Source organism: Petromyzon marinus, chromosome 51 (assembly GCF_048934315.1).
Source record: "Petromyzon marinus isolate PM22_M1 ecotype Great Lakes invasive population chromosome 51, UKy_Petmar_22M1.pri1.0, whole genome shotgun sequence".
Lineage (NCBI taxonomy): Eukaryota > Metazoa > Chordata > Hyperoartia > Petromyzontiformes > Petromyzontidae > Petromyzon > Petromyzon marinus.
In genome coordinates this window covers 14,333,162-14,355,634 of record NC_133717.1, presented here as the reverse complement: position 1 = coordinate 14,355,634, position 22,473 = coordinate 14,333,162, and the positions used below count along the sequence as shown (strand labels likewise).

Below are 22,473 nucleotides of genomic sequence, written 5' to 3'. Positions count from 1 at the left end.
GCATGCACGAACACACACGCGAGCACACATACACATGAGCACGCACAACAATAAATCGCCGCCCGCCACTGAGTGGCGGGTGACGTCACCACGGCGCTTGTGCCACTTTGAAGCCGCGCGAAGTGTCAGAAGGCACGCTGACAGGAGCCCACGGGACAGACTCAAGTGCGATGGGTTGACTGACTGAGACGACTGGCAGATGCACCGGTTGTGCTCCCCGCTGTTCAAACTGTTGACGTTTGTGGGTTTAAGGCAGCGAGCAGCGATGCGGTGGCTGTCACTGAGTGCGGGGTCATTGAGTGCAGTGTAGCAGCGAGCACAGATGAACACGCACACACATAGGGATGAACGCACGCAGGTGAACGCACACACGCGCGCGTTTCACTCGAGTGCGACGCCATCTGAGCGACGCAGCTTAAGTAAATCCACAAAGGCGACAAGGACACATGCAGTGAAAAGTGTATCTGTCAATCTCGTCCATTCTGTTCCCACTGTGGGGAGAGTGTATGTCTGTGTGGCCACCAATGACGGCTTAAACGTCCATCGACAGGATTACTTGGCCATCTTAAAGGTTCCTGTGACGCCGTTCGGGAAAACGTGGAGTAGGCCGTCGTGTGCCGGCTGTCACGGTCCAAATTTGCCAAATAAAAAAACACAAGCACTTGCAAGAAGTTAACTCAATTAGGGCTGCGGATAGCAGCATCGCTCCCCCATATGACTGTGTGAAGCTCCTGCAAACCGTGCCGGTGGTGATGCAGCGGTGCCTTCCTTCGCGACAGCGCATCTTGCGCTCTAACAAATTACACAAATACCGGTGGCACAAATACCAGTGTTGAAATTGCACAAATGTGGCACAAATACCGGTGAAATGGCACACATTCCACAAAAACTGGTGTTGAAATGGCACAAATATGGCACAAATACCGGTGAGGAATGGCACAAATACTGATAAAATGGCACAAATGTGGCACAAATACCAGGGAAGAATGGCACAAATACCGGTGATGAATGGCACAAATACCGGTGTTAAAATGGCATAAATATGAAATGGCACCGCGCTTTTGCGCTCTAACAAACGGCACAATACCAGACTGCGCGAAAACTTTATGTAAATGATGATGATGATCATTACCCAGGATATGAGGCCTTGAAATTCTCCTGCACGTGACTGGGCAAGCACATGGGCACGCCGATCCTCTTGTCAAACCTGGGCGACAAAAGGGGCGTGGGGGTTTACACAGACGGCGCACAGAGAACGTACCATGCAGCTCACACAACTCAGGTGGCCACTCGCACGCAACGCTACAGTCGCGTGCGCATGTGTACGTGTGTGTACGTGTGTGTTATGGGGAGCGGTAGTGTAGTGGTTAGTGCGGCACGCTTCAAATCCGACGACCCAAGTTCCATTCCCACTCACGGCCAACAACAGTGATGATTACCTGAACCGGTCCTGAACCTCCCCTAGGTCGACTCAGCCTCAAATGAGTACCTGGTGCGCCGTGTAAACATCGCCACTGGCGAGACAAAGGCGGTCGGGCGTGGTGCTGGGAACCCACCCCCTCGTGTGCCATGAGGGCCTTCATAGGTGCTGCTCGCTAGCAGCACTTGCTGCAAGTCTTTGTCTTTCGTGGCGACATAACTCGAGATTCTCCTGCCCGCGGCCAACCTATAGCGGCGAGTAGCTGAAACCGTGATGGATAGATATCCCCGCCCCCTCCCCCCGCCCGGGGCCGCGGCTCTGGCCACACCTCGTGCGAGTTCGCCGCACGTTCATTCACAGGTTGCTAGCTCACAGCACTTGCCCACTCTCCATACACCCCAACAGTCTACGGAGGTTGCACAGAGGACCTGAGGCTTTTATAAATTTGTTTTTGGAGAGCTGTACAACTATCCTAGCAACCTAGGTTTGATTCTCGGTCACGAGTCCCAACACCATATGACGGGCATGCGGTGTCTGAAGCTGTCCCAGGCCAGCCTCTAGGTCGACTCGGACTTAAACGAGTACCTGGTGCAGTGTGTAAATATTGGCATGGCGGGGGGGGGACAAAAAGGCGGCCAAGCACGATTCAGGCCACACCTAGTCCTAGTACGCCATGCAGCCTTTAACAGCACTTGCCCCAACAGTCTGCGTAGGCTACACAGGGGGATATTTGTCTACGGTTCTCTGTGCGTGTGTTTATAAGTCACATGCCATGGGTTTTACTTTCTGCCGAAGCCTCTTAATCCCTGCTGGAAACTGCTGTGAATGAGGTTGACTTAAGGATCAATCCCTGTTGGCACTGGTGTTGAACTTAGGATAATGAGGCTGGGGGGGGGGCAGCCGAGTTCACTCGCCCAAGGTGACCCTAGATCGGTTTTCCACTGCCACACAGCAGAGCAGAATGTACACACAATATGAAGGTGATGCTTCTCTGCGTGTGTGCAGTCTAGCTCGTGTGTAGCGGTCAGCGCGCTTGGGTCGCCGGTTTTCGATTCTATCTCCCGGCGTGGCGGTCGAAGCGACGGTGGCGGGATTCTCGAACTGACCCTCCTGCCCCCCCACCACAAAAATGGGGTTCACCACAGCCGACTTTAGAAGATCACACGCGGTGGGGCTGTAAAGTGCTCGGCGTTCCCGCCTCTTCCCAAGACGTCTTTGTCGGCGTGGAAGAGTTCGGTCCAAAATGTACCCTCTGGAGAGGCTCTCGGGAGCTAACTTCAGGTGCGGGCCCTTTTCTCAAGCAGTGCGGTTGAGCAAAGCAAATGCACGGCTACACCTACTGCATTTTATTTTGTTTTAGCGTCAAACCGAAGTATCTCAGCGATCGAAAGTTGCCGGAGGTACGACGACCCCCATCGTCCATTGGCGGTCCTCAGCTGGATGTTTACAAACTCCACATTCCCGTGATAGGTGGGCCAACCTCTCCACAGGACAACCACTCTCGACTTTCCCGCAATGCCGTGCTCAATGTATGAAGCCTGGATCAATGTTGATGGCAATTGAGGCCGGGTTGATCCCCCCCCCCCACCATCCCAACGAGGAATTGGGAGTCATGCGACCTTTCCGATCGCGAGTCGTGTGACTCTAAACCGCTGCAACCGCCCGAGAGGGGACGGGGTGGGGGCGGCTTCCGCACCGGCCCTCTCGCAGCGTTGCAAGCGGCGTGCGGCGCGTGTTCGGCGCCACGTGCTCTACTCACTCTTGCGTGCGGTCCTGCAGACTGAAACCTCGCCCTGCCAGCAAACACCATAAAAAAGAAAAAAAGCACACAAACCGCAGAGCGTCATCGTTAATGGGGGTAGGTGGGTGGGGACATCCACCAACGGGGTCACGTCACCTGTCCCCCAACCCTCCCAGCTTTCCAGCATCTCGCCACCATGGTGTCCGTCGTCCGTCGGTGGCGACGGGCCAATTGGCAGAACAAGGGCAGCGGCAGTGGGATGATATCCGCCAATACAAACAGATCAACAGGGTAGGTCATATGCCACGTGAAGTAAGAAAAAAAGCATTACGCTGTGAAATGTTTTAAAGTTAAAAACCTCCCCACACCACCAGTGAAACCACAGAGAATAGTGATGGGCCAATTACAAAATGCACGGTCCAATGCTCCCTGATCTTGTCTGCAACCCTCTTTTCTTATCTCACACCGTATCTCTGGATCTGTATCACGCATCTCTCGCCACGGTGGCGAGATGTTAACTACCTCGCCTGGTATACAGGAGGTCGTGGATTCCATCCCGACCCTGACGCCTGTATATTTGGAATCTGCGTGTTCTCCCCGTGGTCCTGTGGATTTTTCTCCGGGTCCTCCTCCAGTTTTTCCCTGCACATTTACAATCAACGAGCGTTTAGAGTTTTTGGCTGCTATAAATGGCTACATGATAAGCCACTTCATTGGCGCTATTATTTGTGATAGCCAGGTCCCTTCTGAAAATAGCTATATAGCAGCTGAATGGGCCTTACCTGGTAAAATATATATTTTTAACAGTATATTTGCTGTAAACCATCTATGCAGTGACATCTGAAAGTCATATGCAGTCCAAACAAAAAATGTACGCGATAAAACGTCGCTTAACCGAGTGTCACGTACCTGAGCATTTGCGTACCCGAGCGTAACGTATCCGAGCGTCGCATTCCCGCCCCGATCGATCAACCGCCCACACTTAGCGCAGTGTTTGTGCCTGGTGGTGGTGGTGCAGCTGTAATTTTTACTACGGGATGTTCACAAATTCCATTTTATGCCTCCCATCACCGTTGAGTCACGCTCTATGCGACGTTCGGCCGCATCGACAGCTCGCGTGCAGGGGGGAAACGCCCAAATGCACGTAGACCTTCTGTGACGGTTTCGACACTCAACGTCTCCTTGTTTGAACCTGACCTTTTTTCGTGTGTGTTTTTGTGGAATAGCTTCCATTCGGTTGCGGCGATAACAAAAGTAATCGTCTCAGACACAACATCCCACGCTGAGTCACACTCATCGTGGATGCTTAACTGCCGACAGGTGACCGCACATGCCCCACAAACAGATCGGATGACTCAAAGTTTCACTTGATGTGTCCCGTGTCAACTTTTCGGACAGACTTAGCTTTGTGGATATACTTAAGCTAACATTAGCTTAGCAGCGCTGGGTTAATACGAGAAAACTCTGGACTGGTTTCGAACATTCAGCCTCATTAGCGGAGCCAGGTGTGGGAACAACGACAATGCGCTGCTTACAAACAGAGGGAAGACACAAACTCCCATCTTTCAGTTTTCAGTTTCATTTATATGGTATAACCCTGTGAGCCATGCGGCTCTTGACTCGGGTGCAACCGCAACAAAACAAAAACATGAACAAGGAACATCTTAAAGTGACTACACGTGTGTGCATGCCTTGTGACTACCACATTGCCTCGGCTAAACCACCAGCTCGAGAGAGCTGAACACGTGGATGCATTATTGCTGATACCACCAGCCGGGCGGCGGTGACCCACGCCTGCAAGCCAGCACTTTAGGGGTTTGGGGGTCGGTGGATCTCACACAGATGGGCTGTGAAACTGCCTTCCCATTGGCGTCGAGGAGCAGCCATTGCCCCGGATCACTAGGAGAACACGGCGCCACAGAATTTGGTTGCCACCCGTTTCACCGGCGTGAAACGGAGTGCTGCCCCCCCCCATGCACGGATGGCTTTCTTCCGCGCGCGTAAACTCTCATCGAGTGGCCGATGACACCTCGCTATGTAGAGGACCGCAAAGTTTCGGCAAATTGTCGGCGACGCCGGCTCGTCGCCTGGCTGCTGCTTTACCGAAAGACCCAAAGAATATTATTAATAGTATTTTTGAATATTATTTACTAATATTATGTATCAATAGTATTCATTAATATTATTTACTAATATTATTTAGCAATAGTATTTATTTATATTATTTACTCATTATTTGTCAATATGATTTACTAATATTATTTACAAATATTATTTATGAATAGTATTTATTAATATTATTCACTAATATTATTTACCACTATTATTTACTAATATGATTTATCAATAGTATTTATTAATATTATTTACTGACATTATTTATCTTCGCCATGCACATTTTTACGGCTAGGCTGGGGCTTTCAGGGAGAGCATTCGCGTCTTAACAAGGGCTTCTTTACTCTTCTGCTTCCTCCGCTTGGCGTTAAGATAAAGCAACAGGCGCAAGTTTGTCCGTTCAGTGTTTTGCTGGAGCCCTTGCACTCGCTCCACGCGAGCACGCGCACTGTAGCCGGGCAGTCATCGGTGACATCCACTTGATGGTCTGCGCCTCATTGGTGGCGGTGCAGTTCCCTGGTCATCTCATTCTAAGGAGGAACTACCGAACTACCCCGCCCCACCCACACCTTCCTGTGCCTCCTCCACGTTCTCATCGTCGTCGTTGGGACGTTGTCGTCGAGAGCGGTCCCCCCACTGTCGTCGGGACAGCGGAGAGAAGGGGGGGGGGACGCGGGGGGGCCGCCGTTCCTCCGTCGGCTCTCTTCGGTAACACATAAACCACGTGACAGCCTTTAAGCTTCACCACGTGGCGCTGGCCTGCAAGGGGCAGGGAAAACCCCAAAACGCCTCTCCTCTTGTGTCAACACGTCGGTGGCCCCAGCACGGTGCTACCGAGGCAGCTGGAAACGATCAAGAGAAGCGGAACGCCTTCTGTGTTCGGCTCGCAACGTGAAGCCCCGACAAGCGAAACGTCGTAGTTTTTTGTTATTTTTTGTTATGTTCTTTGAACCTATCTACGTGACTTTACCGAAAGACCCAAGAATATGAATTCCTGCAGTCATGAAATATTTAAGTCATGCGTGAGTGGAGTTTGTATGTTCTTTTCCCCTGTTCTGTATTGGTTTCCTCAAGGGTTGTCCAGTATAGTTTAAAAAACAAACAACGTAACTGGTGTTGGACAAAATCTCCCAATGCCGACAAAGTCACCTGCAAATCACTCAACTGAAATCACACACAGCGGCAACATCGCCTCTACTGCGAAAACTTGGCAGAACCCTCCTGTATTTTGGGTAAGCAAGCGTATAAAATAATAATTATTATAATCATCGCCCCTCCAAGATCAATAAGACACAAATAGAAATTGCTGACTGCCTGTCTGAACATGGGTTCATTGCTGCCTTTGGCTGAGAGCACTTAGCCGCAGATGTCTGGGAGCTTCCAGGACACTCTGGCAATGCGATCTCTTAAGTCTGCCGATTGTTCAACCGCTCATTAAAACGCAAGTGCTCCTCGGCCCTGCATTCGGGACAGCGGTGGCAGCAGAATGCCGATCGGTGTCACGATGCCGCACGGCGAGATATATACGGCGAGATGACAAATCTGAATAAAAACTCGACATTCGAAAACGGTGTAAGCTGCACGGCTTCTAAACCCACATCGAGCGGTACTTTGAAAGCTTTCGGGGCGCCGCCACGGTGGTGTGACAGGTGCCGCGCACAGAAGTCACCAGTTCGGTTCAATCTCCCGGCCAGGCAGCTAAAACAAAACGGCGCAGGTTTCTGAACCTCCTCCACAACCCGCCGCCCGTCTACCCTGCATCGGTGTCACCGATCGCCACCGCAGTTGACGACTGCCACCATCTCCAAGGATGTCTTTGGCCCGCAAAAGGGAAGAGCAGGCCACGCTGATGGGTTCACAACAAAGTTGCTCTGGATCTTCAGAGGTTGACTCGAGAAAACTATTAAAACGAACAACTTTTTGTTTTATTTGACCAAGTAAGGTGCCCACTGAGCTGCTATGCAGCTTTTTTGTCAGAAGCGACCTGGCTTCCACAAATGATAGCTCAACGAAGTGGTGGCTTATCATCACGTGGACATTTATAGCAACAGCCAAATACTCTAAACGCGTGATGTTGATTCGAAGTGTGGAAGGAAAAACCGGAGGACCCAGAGAAAAAGCCAAACAACCACGGGGCGAGAGAGAGACACGCAAACTCCAAATATACAGCAGGTGTCAGGGTCGAGATCGAACCCACAACCTCCTGTATACCAGGCGAGGTAGTTAACATCTCGCCAGCATGGCGCCCATTGGTGTTGGTCTCACGAACATCAGCAATGGGGAGACAAAGACGGCTGGGTTTGTTTCCGGCCGCACCGCTCCTCGGACCTATTCCATTGACTGTCTCAGTAGGTGCTCACAAATCGCACTCGCCCATGCGGCCTCGCGGTGCTAAGCGAGAGCTCTTTGCCTCCGAGCGAGGATCGAACGTGCCACAGCAATTCCCAGGATGGATTCACGCATCCCGACACGGGACGTTCCCAGCCTTAGAGCTGGTGGTCTGGATAAGGCTGAGGGCGCTCTGTACATGTGGTGCTGCACACCTCCGTGTGTCGCTAAATCTGCTTGCGTGCGTTAGATTTGAAGTTGCTATTCTCTCGCTAGGGGCATAGAGGAGTTACTAATAGTCTTGGGAATGTCAGGGAAGTGCGACTTAGAGTGGTGTGTGCTTGTGTTGAGAAGAGATGAAGAAGATGCAATGAGAAGGGCTATGGAGATAAGTGACCCATGAACTCGCACAGTCACCCACCTGCTCACACAGAGACTCATAGACTCACATAGAAACCATAGACCCGCAGAGACTCGCACATAGACCCATAAACTCACATAGAGACCCACAGACTCGCACAGAAACCCATAGACTCAGAGGCCCATCAACTCGCACAGAGGCCCAGAGACTCACACAGAGATCCATAGACTCACACAGAGGCCCATAGACTCACACACAGACCCATAGACTCACATAGAGACCCATAGACTAACACTGAAACCCATAGACTCGCACAAAGACCCATAGACTTCACAAGGAAAGAGACGAGAGACGAAGGCGCCGTGGATGAGCGATCGCACGCCGGGCTACAGAGACTCCGTTCTGGGTGGGTGGGACACAGCGGAGCGGGGCATTGTGCCGGACGTGCCATGGACCCCCAGGGAGACGATGTCCCAACGGTCGGGAATGGCGACGGAAGCGGCCGCCGAAGAACGGAACGCTCCCCGGGGGGAGATGGGAAATAAATATAAAAGGAAATGTGTTCCGTCTCCACATTATCATCATCATCCGTCCACTGCTGGATGAAGGCCTTCTCAAGCCATGGCTACCTCTCACACGGTCTTACAACTTCATCAGCCCCGTGTTGACGGTGCGGGGTGAATTGTTGCTTCGTAAGGAGTGGTGAGAGGTGGCTGCCGGCTTGCAGAGGCCCTCATCCAGCGGTGGGTTTGCATGGCTGATGATGACAGTGAATACAGTTCTCATTATCATCATCACCATCAGCCACGGCCAATCCGCTTCTGGATGACTGCCTCCAGTTTACAATACGGGTATGTTAATTTGTTATTGTCGTCCAATCACTCACGCACCGTTTGACCACCGGTCTCCTCTTATCTGTAACACACAAACGCCTTCTGGTGCCACGCGCACTCACCCCGTTGCGTCACCAGCGTCGCTGGCAAGAGCACGGGGCAGCGTTTGCCAAATGTGGTTCCAGTTAATGAGGGCCTCCGATAAGCGCGGCCCCTTTATGCGTGTGCCACCGATAGCTGGAGGGCTCCAGACCGTGGCTCAGCTCTGCCTGAAGCCACGTCTCACCTCGAAGGCACCACCACCCGCTCATGCTAAGCGTCTCGCAGCGTGGCAGGCAGACAACTGCACGTTCTTCCCAATCTTTGAATCTACTCTCTGTGTGCAATCTCATTATGCATTGTTGTGGAGCATTATATGTCAGCGGGGGTAAAAAATATAAACAGAAATGTGTTCTGTCTCCACATCATCGTCATCATCAGGCTTGGTCTGTCCACTGCTGGACGAGGGCCTCCTCAAGCCATCGCTACCTCTCACACGGTCTTACAATGTCATAATGATCCACCTCACTCCTGCACACGAGCCGATTTCATGGCTCCACCTCCTCGCTGCGCATTGCGATTCTGCACCATCAGCCCCCCCCCCCCCCCTAGTTCCAGCTGCTAGGCATTCCGCCCGAGCCCGACTTTTATTTTTCTACTGACAGTGCGAGCAGCGTTGCTTGCCTGGGTGTGTGTCCTCTAATCGACAAAGTTCCTCTTTCCGTCACTCAGTGTAATTCCAAAGCGTGCGTCTCTCCACACACATCGTAAGTAAAACAAAAATGGGCTTTCGCCCATCCGACCGTTGGCTTTCCAAACTAATATTACCCAGCGGGAATTTGTTTACACCAACAAAACTCTGCATTGGTTTTGACCTTCTGAGTCTCATCAGCAGGGCCATGCTCGTTGAACGAATGTTGCAGCTGCTGCTGGGTTAGCGGATGTCATTGGTGAGTTACGCCTGTGAAGCCTGACCACGGCCAGATGTCCTGCGACACAACAAGCCGTGACGTCTGCGGGCTCGTTTTCACGATCCCTATCTCCTCCCGTGCAGCTGACTCACAGTTATGCTGAGAGCCAGACAAGCCAGCTTGTTAAACGAGCCTGCGTATCGCTCCAGCTGCCCCAGCCTAAGAGAGCCTGTTTTAATGAGATAAGGAAGGACATAAACATTTCACAGAATTACCCCGTGGTTTTATGGTTTGTTTGGGGAGCCGCGGTGGCTCGATGTTAACTCCCTCGCCTGGTACGCAGGCGATCGTGGGTTAGATCCTGACCCTCATGCCTGGATATTTGGAGTTTCCATGTTCTTCCAGTGGTCGCGGGGATTTTTACATCCACGTTTAGAAACGTGCGTTTAAGAGTATTTGCCATCTATACATTTCCACGTGATAAGCCCATTTTGTTTAAGCAATAATTTGTGGCCATTTGTGGTCGCTTCTGAAAAAAAAGCTACAGTATATAGCGCAGTGGACCCTGAGCTGGTAAAATAAAAAAATAGTTTGCAGTTTTTGCTTGGAGTAGGGATCTGCATCTCAGAGACACCGTTTACGAGACCCGTGGTGAGTTGGTACACTCCAGACCCCAAAGGGGCTGCAACGTAACCAGGAGATACCGTAGCAGCAACAGCAAAGTGGGTTCATAACCCCAGGTATCTATGGGGGTGTCGCCATGGTCTAAATGACGAAATTAACCACACGTTCAGTTCTTTTGTTTTAAGAGCTGGTGGTCTGGATAAGGCTGAGACCGCTTTGTACATGCGGCGAGGGGGTCGGTGGCCAGCACCACGCCCGTCCGCCTTTGTCTCCCCAGTGGCGATGTTCACACACCACACCAGGCACTCATTTGAGGCTGAGTCGACCCAGGGGAGGCCCAGGAACGGTTCAGATAATCGTCACTGGTGTTGGCCGTGAGCGGGAAATCGAACTCGGGTCGCCCCGGGTTCACAGCGCAGCGCTACGCTACACGCTACACCACTGCTCCCACAGATAAACAACGCACACACACACGAGACTTTTGAAGCCTGTCCGCCCGCCTGCTGTAGCCAGGGTCGCCTCCCCCCCCCCCGCGAGATTTAACTCGCGAGCCTCTCCGCTCACCACTTTCGAAACGGCGCGCGGTGTCTGCTGCGTGGGAATTCTCTCGCCTTGAGCCTGGCACGCGTGAACCCCCCCCTCTGCCTGCTCATTAACTCTGCTTAGCCGCTGCAGTTCCACTTCGTTTCTGGGTCACTGCCAAAGCCCAGTGCCGGATGAAGCTTGTGCGGGGCCTGTCGCATATGTTGTTAGAAAGGGGCCCGAAATTAAAAAAAAACAAGTAAATATTAAAACACAAACGTTTAACTTGCACAGTAAAGTAATTGTATGTTTTTCATTTGCTATACAGCCAGATAGTACGACAAATCGCTAACCATAAACACCCACTCGTTTATAAAAGTTTAAGGCGGTATAGTACTATAGTAATACAGCAAGTGCAGAATCACTGAACCGGAATTGATAGCTTGAAAGCATTTAGTGCGGGGCCCTTGAAATTGCGGGGCTCGTAGCTACTACATATGTAGCTACTACACGTGTAGTGGCTACTACTCGTGTAGTAGCTACTACACGTATAGTAGCTACTACACGTGTGGCTACTAAACGTGTAGTAGCTACACATGTAGCTCAAGTAGCTACATGTGTAGCTACTTGAGCTACGACGGTAATCCGGCACTGCCAAGCGGTGGCAACGGGCGGAGAGGGGAGCGAGGGGACAGCGGGCGGCGGTGGCGGTGTTGACGGTTGCGACGGAGGTGGACAAGGAGCGGGGCGAGAGAGAGGCAGCGAAGGGCAGACACAGGGAGAGGGGAGCGAGGGGACAGATGGCAAACTCGGTCCAGCAATGAGACGCAGAGGAGAGAGAGACAGGCAGACAGATGGGGAGACAAGTGTTGAGTTATACACAGAGACGGCCATTTAAACCTACATACACGTGGAGACAAGACGAGAGTACGCACGCACAGACACTCTGCAAAAAATCTTCACATTCTTCCTCCAGAAGCGATAGTTTGAGAACTGAGAACCAGTTTGGGGAAACACACAATCTGACAAAGCAAAGGACAACCGACGCTCCAGTACACCCACTCACTCACCCACTCACTCAAACACTCACCCACTCGCTCACACACTAAACCCACTCAACCATTCACTCATCCACTCACACACTCACTCATTTACTCCCCCACCAACTCACTCACCCAACCACTCATTCATTCAAACATACGGTCACCTACTCATTAACTCACCCACTCACCCAGCCACTCCTTCAATCAAACACACACAGTGGGAACAGTTTCTTAAACCTCCCACCCTCCCGCCTCTGTCCACCCAGGAGGTTGAATGGGTACCCAAAGTTCAGTCGATCGGCAGGTAAACAATGGTGGGGGCAGAGTTGTGGGCGCTGCCACCTCTTTGCAAGCCGTTTGGCCATTGTGGAAGAAGAGGCAGCTATGATCTGAACTCTTTGTTGTTGTTGTCGTCTTATTTACCAGCCAAGGCCCCACTCGGCTATGTGGCTCTTTTTCAGAAGCGACCTGGCCACAAATGATAGCTCAACGAAGTGGCTTATGGTGTGGAAGTTTATAGCAGCCAAATACTCTAAACGCATTTTGATAATAAATGTGGAGGGAAAATCCGGAGGACCCGGAGAAAAATCCACGCGACTGCGGGGAGAACATCCAAACTCCAAATATAACGGCGTCAGGGTCGGGATCGAACCCACGACTTCCTGTTCATCAGTCGAGGTAATTAACGTCTTACCACCTCTATAGAGGCTCTCTCGAGTTCCACGTCGCAGAGGACCCTTCTGCCAGCAGTGGCACGAGCAAAGAGACATTTCAGGGCTGCACCTTTAACCGTGGGGTGAAACAACTTATATCTGTTTGGCAGCCCTAAGTGAGCTATAAAAAAATTCCACATTCCAATGGACGAGACCAATCTATTCATAAGACAACCGCTCTCACCTTTCCACAATGCGGCACTCAAAAAAAGCTGTACACCCAAAAACTCACAAAAGTCGCTTTGCCCGGTCTCGCCGTGGAATTCCCAGCATCCTCTGCACGCGCGACGTCCCTCGCCCAGGCCAGACGGCCTCTCTGTGTGCGCTGTTATTGCTGCTGCAGAGTGGAGGATCTCTCACTTGGCTCCTTGTTGCTTTTGCTCGATGTGCTTGCATGGGCAACACTTTCCAATCGTGCGTCAAGGCCTGCTTAGACTTGCATTTGAATGAAGTATTGCCTTGCCGTGTGCGCGTGAGCGAGTGTGATGGTTTGTGGCTGTGCGTGTGCGGGCGAGTGCATGTATGCGTGTGTCTGTCTTTTGTGCGTGTAAGAAGACAAAAATCCCCCATATAGCCTTCGACAGAATGCTTGGGTAAGTGCTGGCACAGCACACGAGAGGGAAGGGTGGCTAGCACCACGCACTACACTATGAATTCGGTGACCCAAGTTCGATTCCTGCCCACAACCAACATCGATGATGAATATCTGAACTGGTCGTGGATCTCCCCTGGGTCTACCAAGCCTTAAATGAGTACATTCTGCGGTGTATAAACATCAGCACTTGGGAGACAAAGGTGGCCGGGCGTGATACTGGCCCCACTCCCTCTATTGTGGCGTGCCAGCTTTAATCGGTGCTGCTCGCTAATAGCACTTGCTCAAAAAGTCTGTGAATGCTACATGGGGTAGTTTTGTCTTTGTGTGAGCTCCTCTGGCAGGGAGGACTGTTTTGGCTTGGTCATGTAACCCGCATGCCCAGCCATCGCATGCCCGAGCAGCTTCTGCTTGGCCAGATAGATGGGGCTAAATGGGTGTGGCACGGGCTAGAGAAGAGATGGACTCATGTGGTATAGGAGGATGCTGATTGGAACCAGCAGTATCAAGATCGACAGGCTATGTCCTTCACAGTGACAGGCCATGAACACGTTTAGGCTAATGGGTAGTTGGAGACAGTCGCCCTCCAGCAACAACAGAGGGCAGAGGAGCGACGCTCACAACAACGAGCGGAACGCCGGGCGGATAAAACGCAGCAAGTTGTCACGGTGGGGAGTACAGGTGGTGCATCTGCCAGTGATCTCTGTCAGTCAACCCACGGCACCTGGGTCTGTCCATGACATACGAGCAGCGAGTCTTCCACACTTCATTTGGCCTCAAAGTGCACCTAGTCTGTCACAGGGCTATGTGGAATTCTAGCACAGAACCTGGTGACTTACTTCTTTTGATCCCTGGCCACATCAATTTAGCATCCAAACTGATGCTGGGCCTCCCCTTGGGGAACTCAGTATTAAAATGAGGACATGATGCAGTGGATAACAATAATTATAATTGGCGATGGGGATGCAAAGGAGGTCTGGCGTAGTGCTGGCCACTCCACCATTCACGTGCCGTGTCAATGTTAACAGCGCTCGCGAACAGCCCTTGCCCCAAGTCCACGGAGGCTGCACAGCACCGTACATTTGTCTTTGTGCGTTTGTGCTGCGATCCCGGCTACCCGGATTAAATTCCCGGCCACGGAAAACATCGGTGATGAGTGACTTCTGAACCAGTCCTCCCCTAGGTGAACTCAGGCTTACATGAATACCTGGTGTGGTGATAAACATCAGCAACGGGGGAGACAGAGGCAAGGCGGGCACGGTGCTGGCAACGCCACTGCATATGCGCCCTTACCAACAGGTGCTCGCTAAAAGCACTTGCCCAGACAGTCTGTAAGACTCAACGCGGGACCTATTCCACGTGTGAGCGTGCGTGCACGAATTGTGTGTGTGTGCCCTTGCATAACTGGGGAGTATTGTGCAATTCAATGCCTCACTGCAGTGCAAAAAATGTCACAGCTCACATCACTCTGTAACCCTGGGCCACGACAATATAACTCATGAAACATCATGCTTAGTCGGGCCTGACAAGTAAAAAGAGACAAGATCCATCTCGCCGAGAGTTAATTCATCCCAGCGGGTGGTTCCCACGTGGCTAATGGGTTCGAGTCGCATCGCGTTCCATCGTTCAGCGAAAATAAAAATTGGTGTTGTAACATAATCCGCCCACTCCCTGCCCCGACCCCCGGCCGTCACACTGTGGTCAATTCGCAAACTGAGCGGACATCTCTGGGGTCGGGAAGCGACTCAGCTCGTCATCGCCTCCGATTGGCGCGGATGGCTACGTACGGTGCAAAAGAAGTTCAACGTACGCACACCAATAAAGCAAACACGGTGAAGGGGCAGCCAGCCCCCCCCCCCCCATCTCTCTCTCTCCCCTGTTCGGCTTGCGCTGACGATGTGCGTACGTGCGTCACAGCGTCAGGTATCGAGCCCGCACAATGCCTCAATAAAAAGTAAATAAATAAAGTAGCACGGCGTTTGTGGCGACCGCGGTCGTTGTCTCGAAGCGCCTCGTCACACTGTCATGAAAGGCAATGACAAAAAAGGTAAAGGCGCAGGCCTGGAATCGCTTGCCCATGCCACTGCCGTCAAAAAGGGCCTCTGCTAAAGGGAGTCAAGGAGAGCCACTTTTGTAGGCATGTCCGCTTCTTCATCTTCTTCTACGCTGGCTCCATCAGGACTTGGAAGACGTGGAAGGACCCCGCACACTTTTCCCCACCACCCACGACCTCCGATGGGACTAACCGACCGATGCTGGGACAGCAGAGGCGGTGCTCGGGGAGGAGGGCGGGAGCGGAGGAATTAAACGAACTTGCACCGAAGTTCCAACTGCCGCATCAGGCACATGGAGCGGAACCAGCGAACGCTGGGTCGCGAGCCCACCTACCCCCCTCCCTGCGCCAACCTTTAAACGACTGTCGCGGCAGCATCCATACAGTAGTTGTGTGTATGTTGAATTCTTTCGCATCGTGCGTAGCCAGCCGTGCTAATCGGAGCAATTTATTATAATTTAGGGAACCTGTTAATTACTCGCAGGCAGGGTCCCCTTAGGGTAATATTTCTCTATTACATAACCGCTGCATCTGTGAATCTCAGCCAAAATACTTTTCCCAGGCACCGTAAAGTTACAAATTACTGGGATAAAATTGTGACGAAAACATTTGCCGATGGTAATTAAACGTGCAATGTTGGGGAGACGGAAAATAATACTTCTAAATTTCGTTTAATAGCACAATACACAGTGGGCGTCTTCACGGCATGCAGGGGTATTTATAGAGAGCAAGATATAGAAAATTATTGTTTGGAGGTCCAATAGAAAAGCTGAAATTAGCCTAATTCGGTTTAAACATCGTGCAGAGGCAAAGTAAATATCCCCTGTTATAATGAGCGGTGGGGCAGAGCTCACCTCCACGGTATTCCTGGAAGTGAGCACGGTCGCCACGGTGGCAAATCTCAACCCTGACGCCTGCTGTATATTTGGAGTTTGCATGTCTCTCTCGTCATTGTCGTGTGGATTTTTTCCGGGTCCTCCGTTTTTTCCCTCCACATTTAGAAACATGCTTTAAGAGTATTTGACTTCGTTGAGCTATCATTTGCGGCCAGGTCGTTTCTGAAAAAGAGTTATGTAGACCAGTGAGCCTTACCTGGTAAAATAAAAATAGTTTAGTTTTAGTTTAGTTTATTTCCGAGCCAGCGGTGGAAATTCCCAATCCCTGTGACAGTGAACAAGAACTTGCAGCCACTACATTGCGAGCCGGATGTTCCTGGAGAACAGGAACGCCGCTTGGGATAACTAAGACGTGCATTGTCCTGGACACGCCTGCAAATGAGATGTTCCCCCATGCGGGAAAATGTAGGATGAAATATGACCTCAAAAATTTAATTAATGAATAAAAACACCTGACCGGAAAAGGCCAAACAAACTCATTGCAGGACCCTCCATAAAAGACTCCTTCAGACTCAGGCATCTCCGGGGCAATAATCACAATGGCAAGGGGACAGGAGTTGACATAACAGTCCGATTCTGAGCTCACGTCTCTTGGCACGCGCGTGGATTGGAGAGACGACCAAACGCAGGAGCGCAGCGTGGACATGAACCCTGGAGTTCCGCGGAAGCCGAGGGGAGGCATTTTGACGCCAGAACACGTGTTGCGATTGTCCTGCACCACGCCGCCTCCACACGTGGAATGATAGGACAAGGATACAGCAATAATTATAATAATTTACATTTATATGTAAGGCGCCTTCCACTAGCGTCTCAATAAAATCCATTAGTACTTTTGGTGTTCACGCCATTATTATTGTTGTTCTTACAGTGCAAGGCTATCATCACGAAGGTGAGGGCGCTGCGAGGTTTCACGGTCGGCATGGATCCTGCAGACGTCTGCAGTGGTTGCCGCAGTAATCCCCACCGAGTCGTTTGCGGTGCAGGTGATTTAATTGGTGCGCAATAGCCTACGATGCTTTTCCAGCGACGTCACGGGGTCTTAGTCGTCCACTGTAAGCCAGGCGACGCTTGGACTTGCCTCACCCTGCGTCGTGTCTCTCGTCTCTCACTACCCTCACCCATCCCGTCCTCCACGCTGCCGGTCTCCACCGTCCCATCTCTGTGTCCTCCCTCGCCCTGCTGCGCACAGTCTCGCTCTCGCGCTCCCCTCCTCCACTGGCATCAACTCCCCCTGCAGCACACGGGGGTGATCATCTTCACGACGAAGACGACAACAACAACCTGCAGCTTGAGTGCTTCCCTCAGAACACCCGCCATCTCTTGCCCGATGTTGGCCCTGTGGACGTTCGAGGGAGCTTCGGAGGGCGGAGTGGATTATATTTATTTTATTGATTTGCCAGCAGTGCCAGTCTCCATGCCGACCGCTGTCATGTTTGAGCACATCTCTTAAGCCCCCTCCTCTCCAGTGACTTTGCCGGCAGTTGAGGTGGGTTTACAGACGAAGAACAAAAATCTCAAGTTTGCTGAGCGCAGGCCGGAAGGATCAAAACGCCGAGCGGCCAGCAACAATCGGCACTCTTGAAGTTGCAGTAGACTAGAGAGTTTACCTGTTTCTTGAAGTAAACGAGGTTATTGCAATGACACGATGATGATGACGACGATGATGATGGGAGTTGATTCCAGAGTGGAGCAGTGCGAGGGAAGAAGCAGACGGAGGAGTGAGGTGACCTGCAGTGTGATGAGTGGGTGGGCAGGTGGGTGGGTGAGTGGGTGGGCGAGGGAGTTGGTGAGTGGGTGAGTGAGTGGGTGGGCGAGGGAGTTGGTGAGTGGGTGAGTGAGTGGGTGGGCGAGGGAGTTGGTGAGTGGGTGAGTGAATGGGTGGGCGAGGGAGTTGGTGAGTGGATGAGTGAGTGGGTGGGCGAGGGAGTTGGTGAGTAAGTGGGTGCGTGGGTGGGCGAGGGAGTTGGTGAGTGGGTGAGGGAGTTGGTGAGTGAGTGGGTGAGTGGGTGGGCGAGGGAGTTGGTGAGTAAGTGGGTGCGTGGGTGGGTGAGGGAGTTGGTGAGTGGGTGAGTGGGTGAGTGAGTGGGTGGGCGAGGGAGTTGGTGAGTAAGTGGGTGCGTGGGTGGGCGAGGGAGTTGGTGAGTGGGTGAGTGAGTGAGTGGGCGAGGGAGTTGGTGAGTGGGTGAGTGAGTGGGTGGGCGAGGGAGTTGGTGAGTAAGTGGATGCGTGGGTGGGTGGGCGAGGGAGTTGGTGAGTGGGTGAGTGGGTGAGTGAGTGGGTGGGCGAGGGAGTTGGTGAGTGAGTGAGTGGGTGGGCAAGGGAGTTGGTGAGTGAGTGAGTGGGTGAGTGGGTGGGCGAGGGAGTTGGTGAGTGGGTGAGTGAGTGGGTGAGTGAGTGGGCGAGGGAGTTGGTGAGTGGGTGAGTGAGTGGGTGAGTGGGTGGGCGAGGGAGTTGGTGAGTGTGCTGTGGCCCGCAGAGTGACGTGGTTTAACACAGTATGGATGAGACGCAGCAGTCTGGCGGAGCAATTGAAGTGCACGGGAATAGTAACTGTAGTAGTGGCAGTAGCGACAGAAGAGTCACAAGGAGGCGACTAATCATGCCCCAGGTGAGCGAGCGACTGCAGTGAATGCCAGATCATCGATACTGCGCCAGAAGAGGTATACACAAACAATCAACAACAGGCCTCTAACTCGAACGGTCCACTCCACCTCCCTGGCATCTCTCTCCGTATGCGCCGTGAAGAAGGCCCATTGCCCGAAACGTCACATTTTATATACTTCTCCTTTCAGGGTCACGCAGTGTCACTGACGAATGCACGGCACGGCACTCGAGGGGGTGCGTGGTCAGCACCACTCCCATCCGCCTTTCTCTCCCCAGTGGCGATGTTTACACACCGTACCAGGTGCTCATCTGAGGCTGAGTCGACCTAAGGAAGGCCCAGGATCGGCTCAGGTAATCGTCGCCGGCATTGAGCGTGAATCGAACTCGGCTCGCCGGCGTTCGGATCGCAGCCGCGCTAACCGCCGCGCCACCGCTCCGCGCCAACACGCACGCGCATCAATACAGGCTCACAACCGCGTACGGTGATAAACGAGTTTAAAACGGACGCGCCACCGACATCGCCGCCGCCTCGGTGACTTTAGAGGCGAAGCGTTAACCCATCGTTTGCCTCGTCTGCACAAACAGTGAAACGCGACCGAGCGCTTTGTTGACCCCCCGCCCCCCCGCGCAGCGCGTGCGGAGCGCGAGACTCAGTGCTGCGGACTCTTCTCCGGCCGCCGCGCTCTGTTGTGTCAGATCAACACGCGCCTGTGAGATTGTCATATCTGCTTACACCTTCTCGGGAGTCGTGTTTCTTCCTGTTAATTAAAAAGAAAAGCGCAACACTCACCGTGGCATGCGTTGCGAGACACGGAAAGTGTTATGCAAGGACAAAGATCCCCCGTATAGCCTGTAACAGGCTTTTGCGGCAAGTGCTGTTAGCGAGCACCTATGAAGGCCGGCACGGCACACGAGGGGGTGGGTGGCCAGCACCACGCCCGGCCGCCTTTGTATCCCCGGTGGCGATGTTTACACACTGCACCGGGTACTCATTTGAGGCTGAGTCGACCTAGGAGAGGCTCAGGACCGGTTCAGATAATCGTCACCGGTGTTGGCCATGAGCGGGAATCGAACTTGGGTCGCCAGGTTCGTAGTGCAGCGCGCTAACCGCGACACTACCGCTCCCCTGGTGTTGTTACACACACACACGTACGCGCGCACGCATGCACCGAAGATCAAGTTCAACTCAGCTACACACTGTCAGCGTGCGTACAAAAAAAGGCAGAGGCGCAGCGCTGCAATTGCTCAGCTCACGCCACTGCTGTCCGAGCCACCGTTGGAGCGAGCGCTGAAGAGGAACAGCCTCGGGAATATTGTAGCCTTCTCTTCCACACTTGGGCAGACGTCGTACCCCACCACCCACGCCGTACCCACCACCCACGCCGTACCCCACCACCCACGCCGTACCCACCACCCACGCCGTACCCCACCACCCATGCCGTACCCCACCACCCACGCCGTACCCACCACCCACGCCGTACCCCACCACCCACGCCGTACCCCACCACCCACGCCGTACCCCACCACCCACGCCCGTACCCCACCACCCACGTTGTACCCCACCACCCACGCCGTACCCCACCACCCACGCCGTACCCCACCACCCACGCCGTACCCCACCACCCACGCCGTACCCCACCACCCACGCCGTACCCCACCACCCACGCCGTACCCCACCACCCACGCCGTACCCCACCACCCACGTTGTACCCCACCACCCACGCCGTACCCCACCACCCACGCCGTACCCCACCACCCACGCCGTACCCCACCACCCACGTTGTACCCCATCACCCACGCCGTACCCACCACCCACGTTGTACCCCATCACCCACGCCGTACCCCACCACCCACGCCGTACCCACCACCCACGCCGTACCCCACCACCCACGTTGTACCCCACCACCCACGCCGTACCCCACCACCCACGCCGTACCCACCACCCACGCCGTACCCCACCACCCACGCCGTACCCCACCACCCACGTTGTACCCCACCACCCACGTTGTACCCCACCACCACCGTGTGACTTTGCGTTATCGCAGCAGTCGGGGCGGGGGCGGTGGGCAATGTTGCGATGTGTAATTTCGGTTGAGTCATTTGCAGGTAATTTTTCTTTGTTTTGACATTGGGACGTTTGGTCAAATCAGTGCCCGTGACACCGTGTGTTTTTGTTGTAGCGAGAGTTATGGTGGTTGTGGTGTGCCGGGAAGGAAATATTTTAAGGGTTGATAACGCAGACAGAGCCGGGCTGAAATCAAGCAACGAGCCCACCTGTCTGCCTCTCGATGATGACGAAGGTTGACGATGGTTGACGATGGTTGACGATGATGATCGCTGCCTCTGTCCACAGGCACAGACAAATAATTGAAGCTGGAGATGCCGGGCGCTCTTTGTCACGGCAATCTGCGACGGTGGTGGTGGTGGTGGTGTGAAGGTGTTGATTCATTTGATGATGGAGATTGTGATTTCGATTATTGTGGAATTGTTGGCTATTCCATTGCAGTTTAACACGTGGTAGTAGGCTTTCGCGACCAATATTATCCATAATCGAGGATTTTTAGTTAAATCGCGTAAATATAAATGTGTCGTAAAACCCGCCACTAACCGACACAACCAACTAGAAAGGCTCAATCTTAATTTGAAGTTTTCGTGGCTGCAGGAATCAATACTCTTTGGTTCTTTCGGTAAAGTCACGTAGGTAGAAAAATAGAATAAAATAAAAATAATAATAAATCACGACGTTTCGATCGCAACACAAGCGGTCCTCCTCAGGCAGAAAAATAAATCCAGCAGTGGAACTCCTGAACCAGGAAGATCACAGCGAGAGAGCTGTTACAACAACAAGAGGTTATAGATGTGGTGAAGGAAAAACACAGCGAGAGAGCTGTTACAACAAGGAGGTTATAGATGTAGTGAAGGAAGAACACAGCGAGAGAGCTGTTACAACAACAAGAGGTTATAGATGTGGTGAAGGAAGAACACAGCGAGAGAGCTGTTACAACAACAAGAGGTTATAGATGTGGTGAAGGAAAAACACAGCGAGAGAGCTGTTACAACAACAAGGAGGTTATAGATGTGGTGAAGGAAGTACACAGCGAGAGAGCTGTTACAACAACAAGACGTTATAGATGTAGTGAAGGAAGAACACAGCGAGAGAGCTGTTGCAACAACAAAGAGGTTATAGATGTGGTGAAGGAAGAACACAGCGAGAGAGCTGTTACAACAACAAGACGTTATAGATGTAGTGAAGGGTGAACACAGCGAGAGAGCTGTTACAACAACAAGACGTTATAGATGTAGTGAAGGAAGAACACAACGAGAGAGCTGTTACAACAACAAGACGTTATAGATGTGGTGAAGGGTGATCACAGCGAGAGAGCTGTTACAACAACAAGACGTTATAGATGTAGTGAAGGGTGAACACAGCGAGAGAGCTGTTACAACAACAAGACGTTATAGATGTAGTGAAGGAGGAACACAGCGAGAGAGCTGTTACAACAACAAGACGTTATAGATGTAGTGAAGGAAGATCACAGCGAGAGAGCTGTTACAACAACAAGGAGGTTATAGATGTAGTGAAGGAAGAACACAGCGAGAGAGCTGTTACAACAACAAGACGTTATAGATGTAGTAAAGGAAGAACACAGCGAGAGAGCTGTTACAACAACAAGACGT

At 52.4% G+C, this 22,473-nt stretch overlaps 1 protein-coding gene across 7 annotated transcripts in view; it reads right to left on the bottom strand.

Annotated features, from left to right (window-relative positions):
* The window catches only part of LOC116953432 (type 2 lactosamine alpha-2,3-sialyltransferase-like), an 83,865-nt gene that overhangs the window by 28,100 nt on the left and 33,292 nt on the right, over nucleotides 1-22,473 (bottom strand). For 4 of the 7 annotated variants that reach the window (XM_076075006.1, XM_076075007.1, XM_076075008.1 and 1 more), the window contains 3 exons: nucleotides 21,070-21,138; nucleotides 3,180-3,213; nucleotides 1,133-1,207 (listed from right to left, as the gene is read on the bottom strand). In XM_076075006.1, coding sequence (XP_075931121.1) covers nucleotides 1,133-1,207; nucleotides 3,180-3,213; nucleotides 21,070-21,138 — 178 coding nt within the window. The remainder of the gene's footprint in view (nucleotides 1-1,132; nucleotides 1,208-3,179; nucleotides 3,214-21,069; nucleotides 21,139-22,473) is intronic. The other 3 variants (XM_032973636.2, XM_032973639.2, XM_032973640.2) reach the window with 1 other exon arrangement.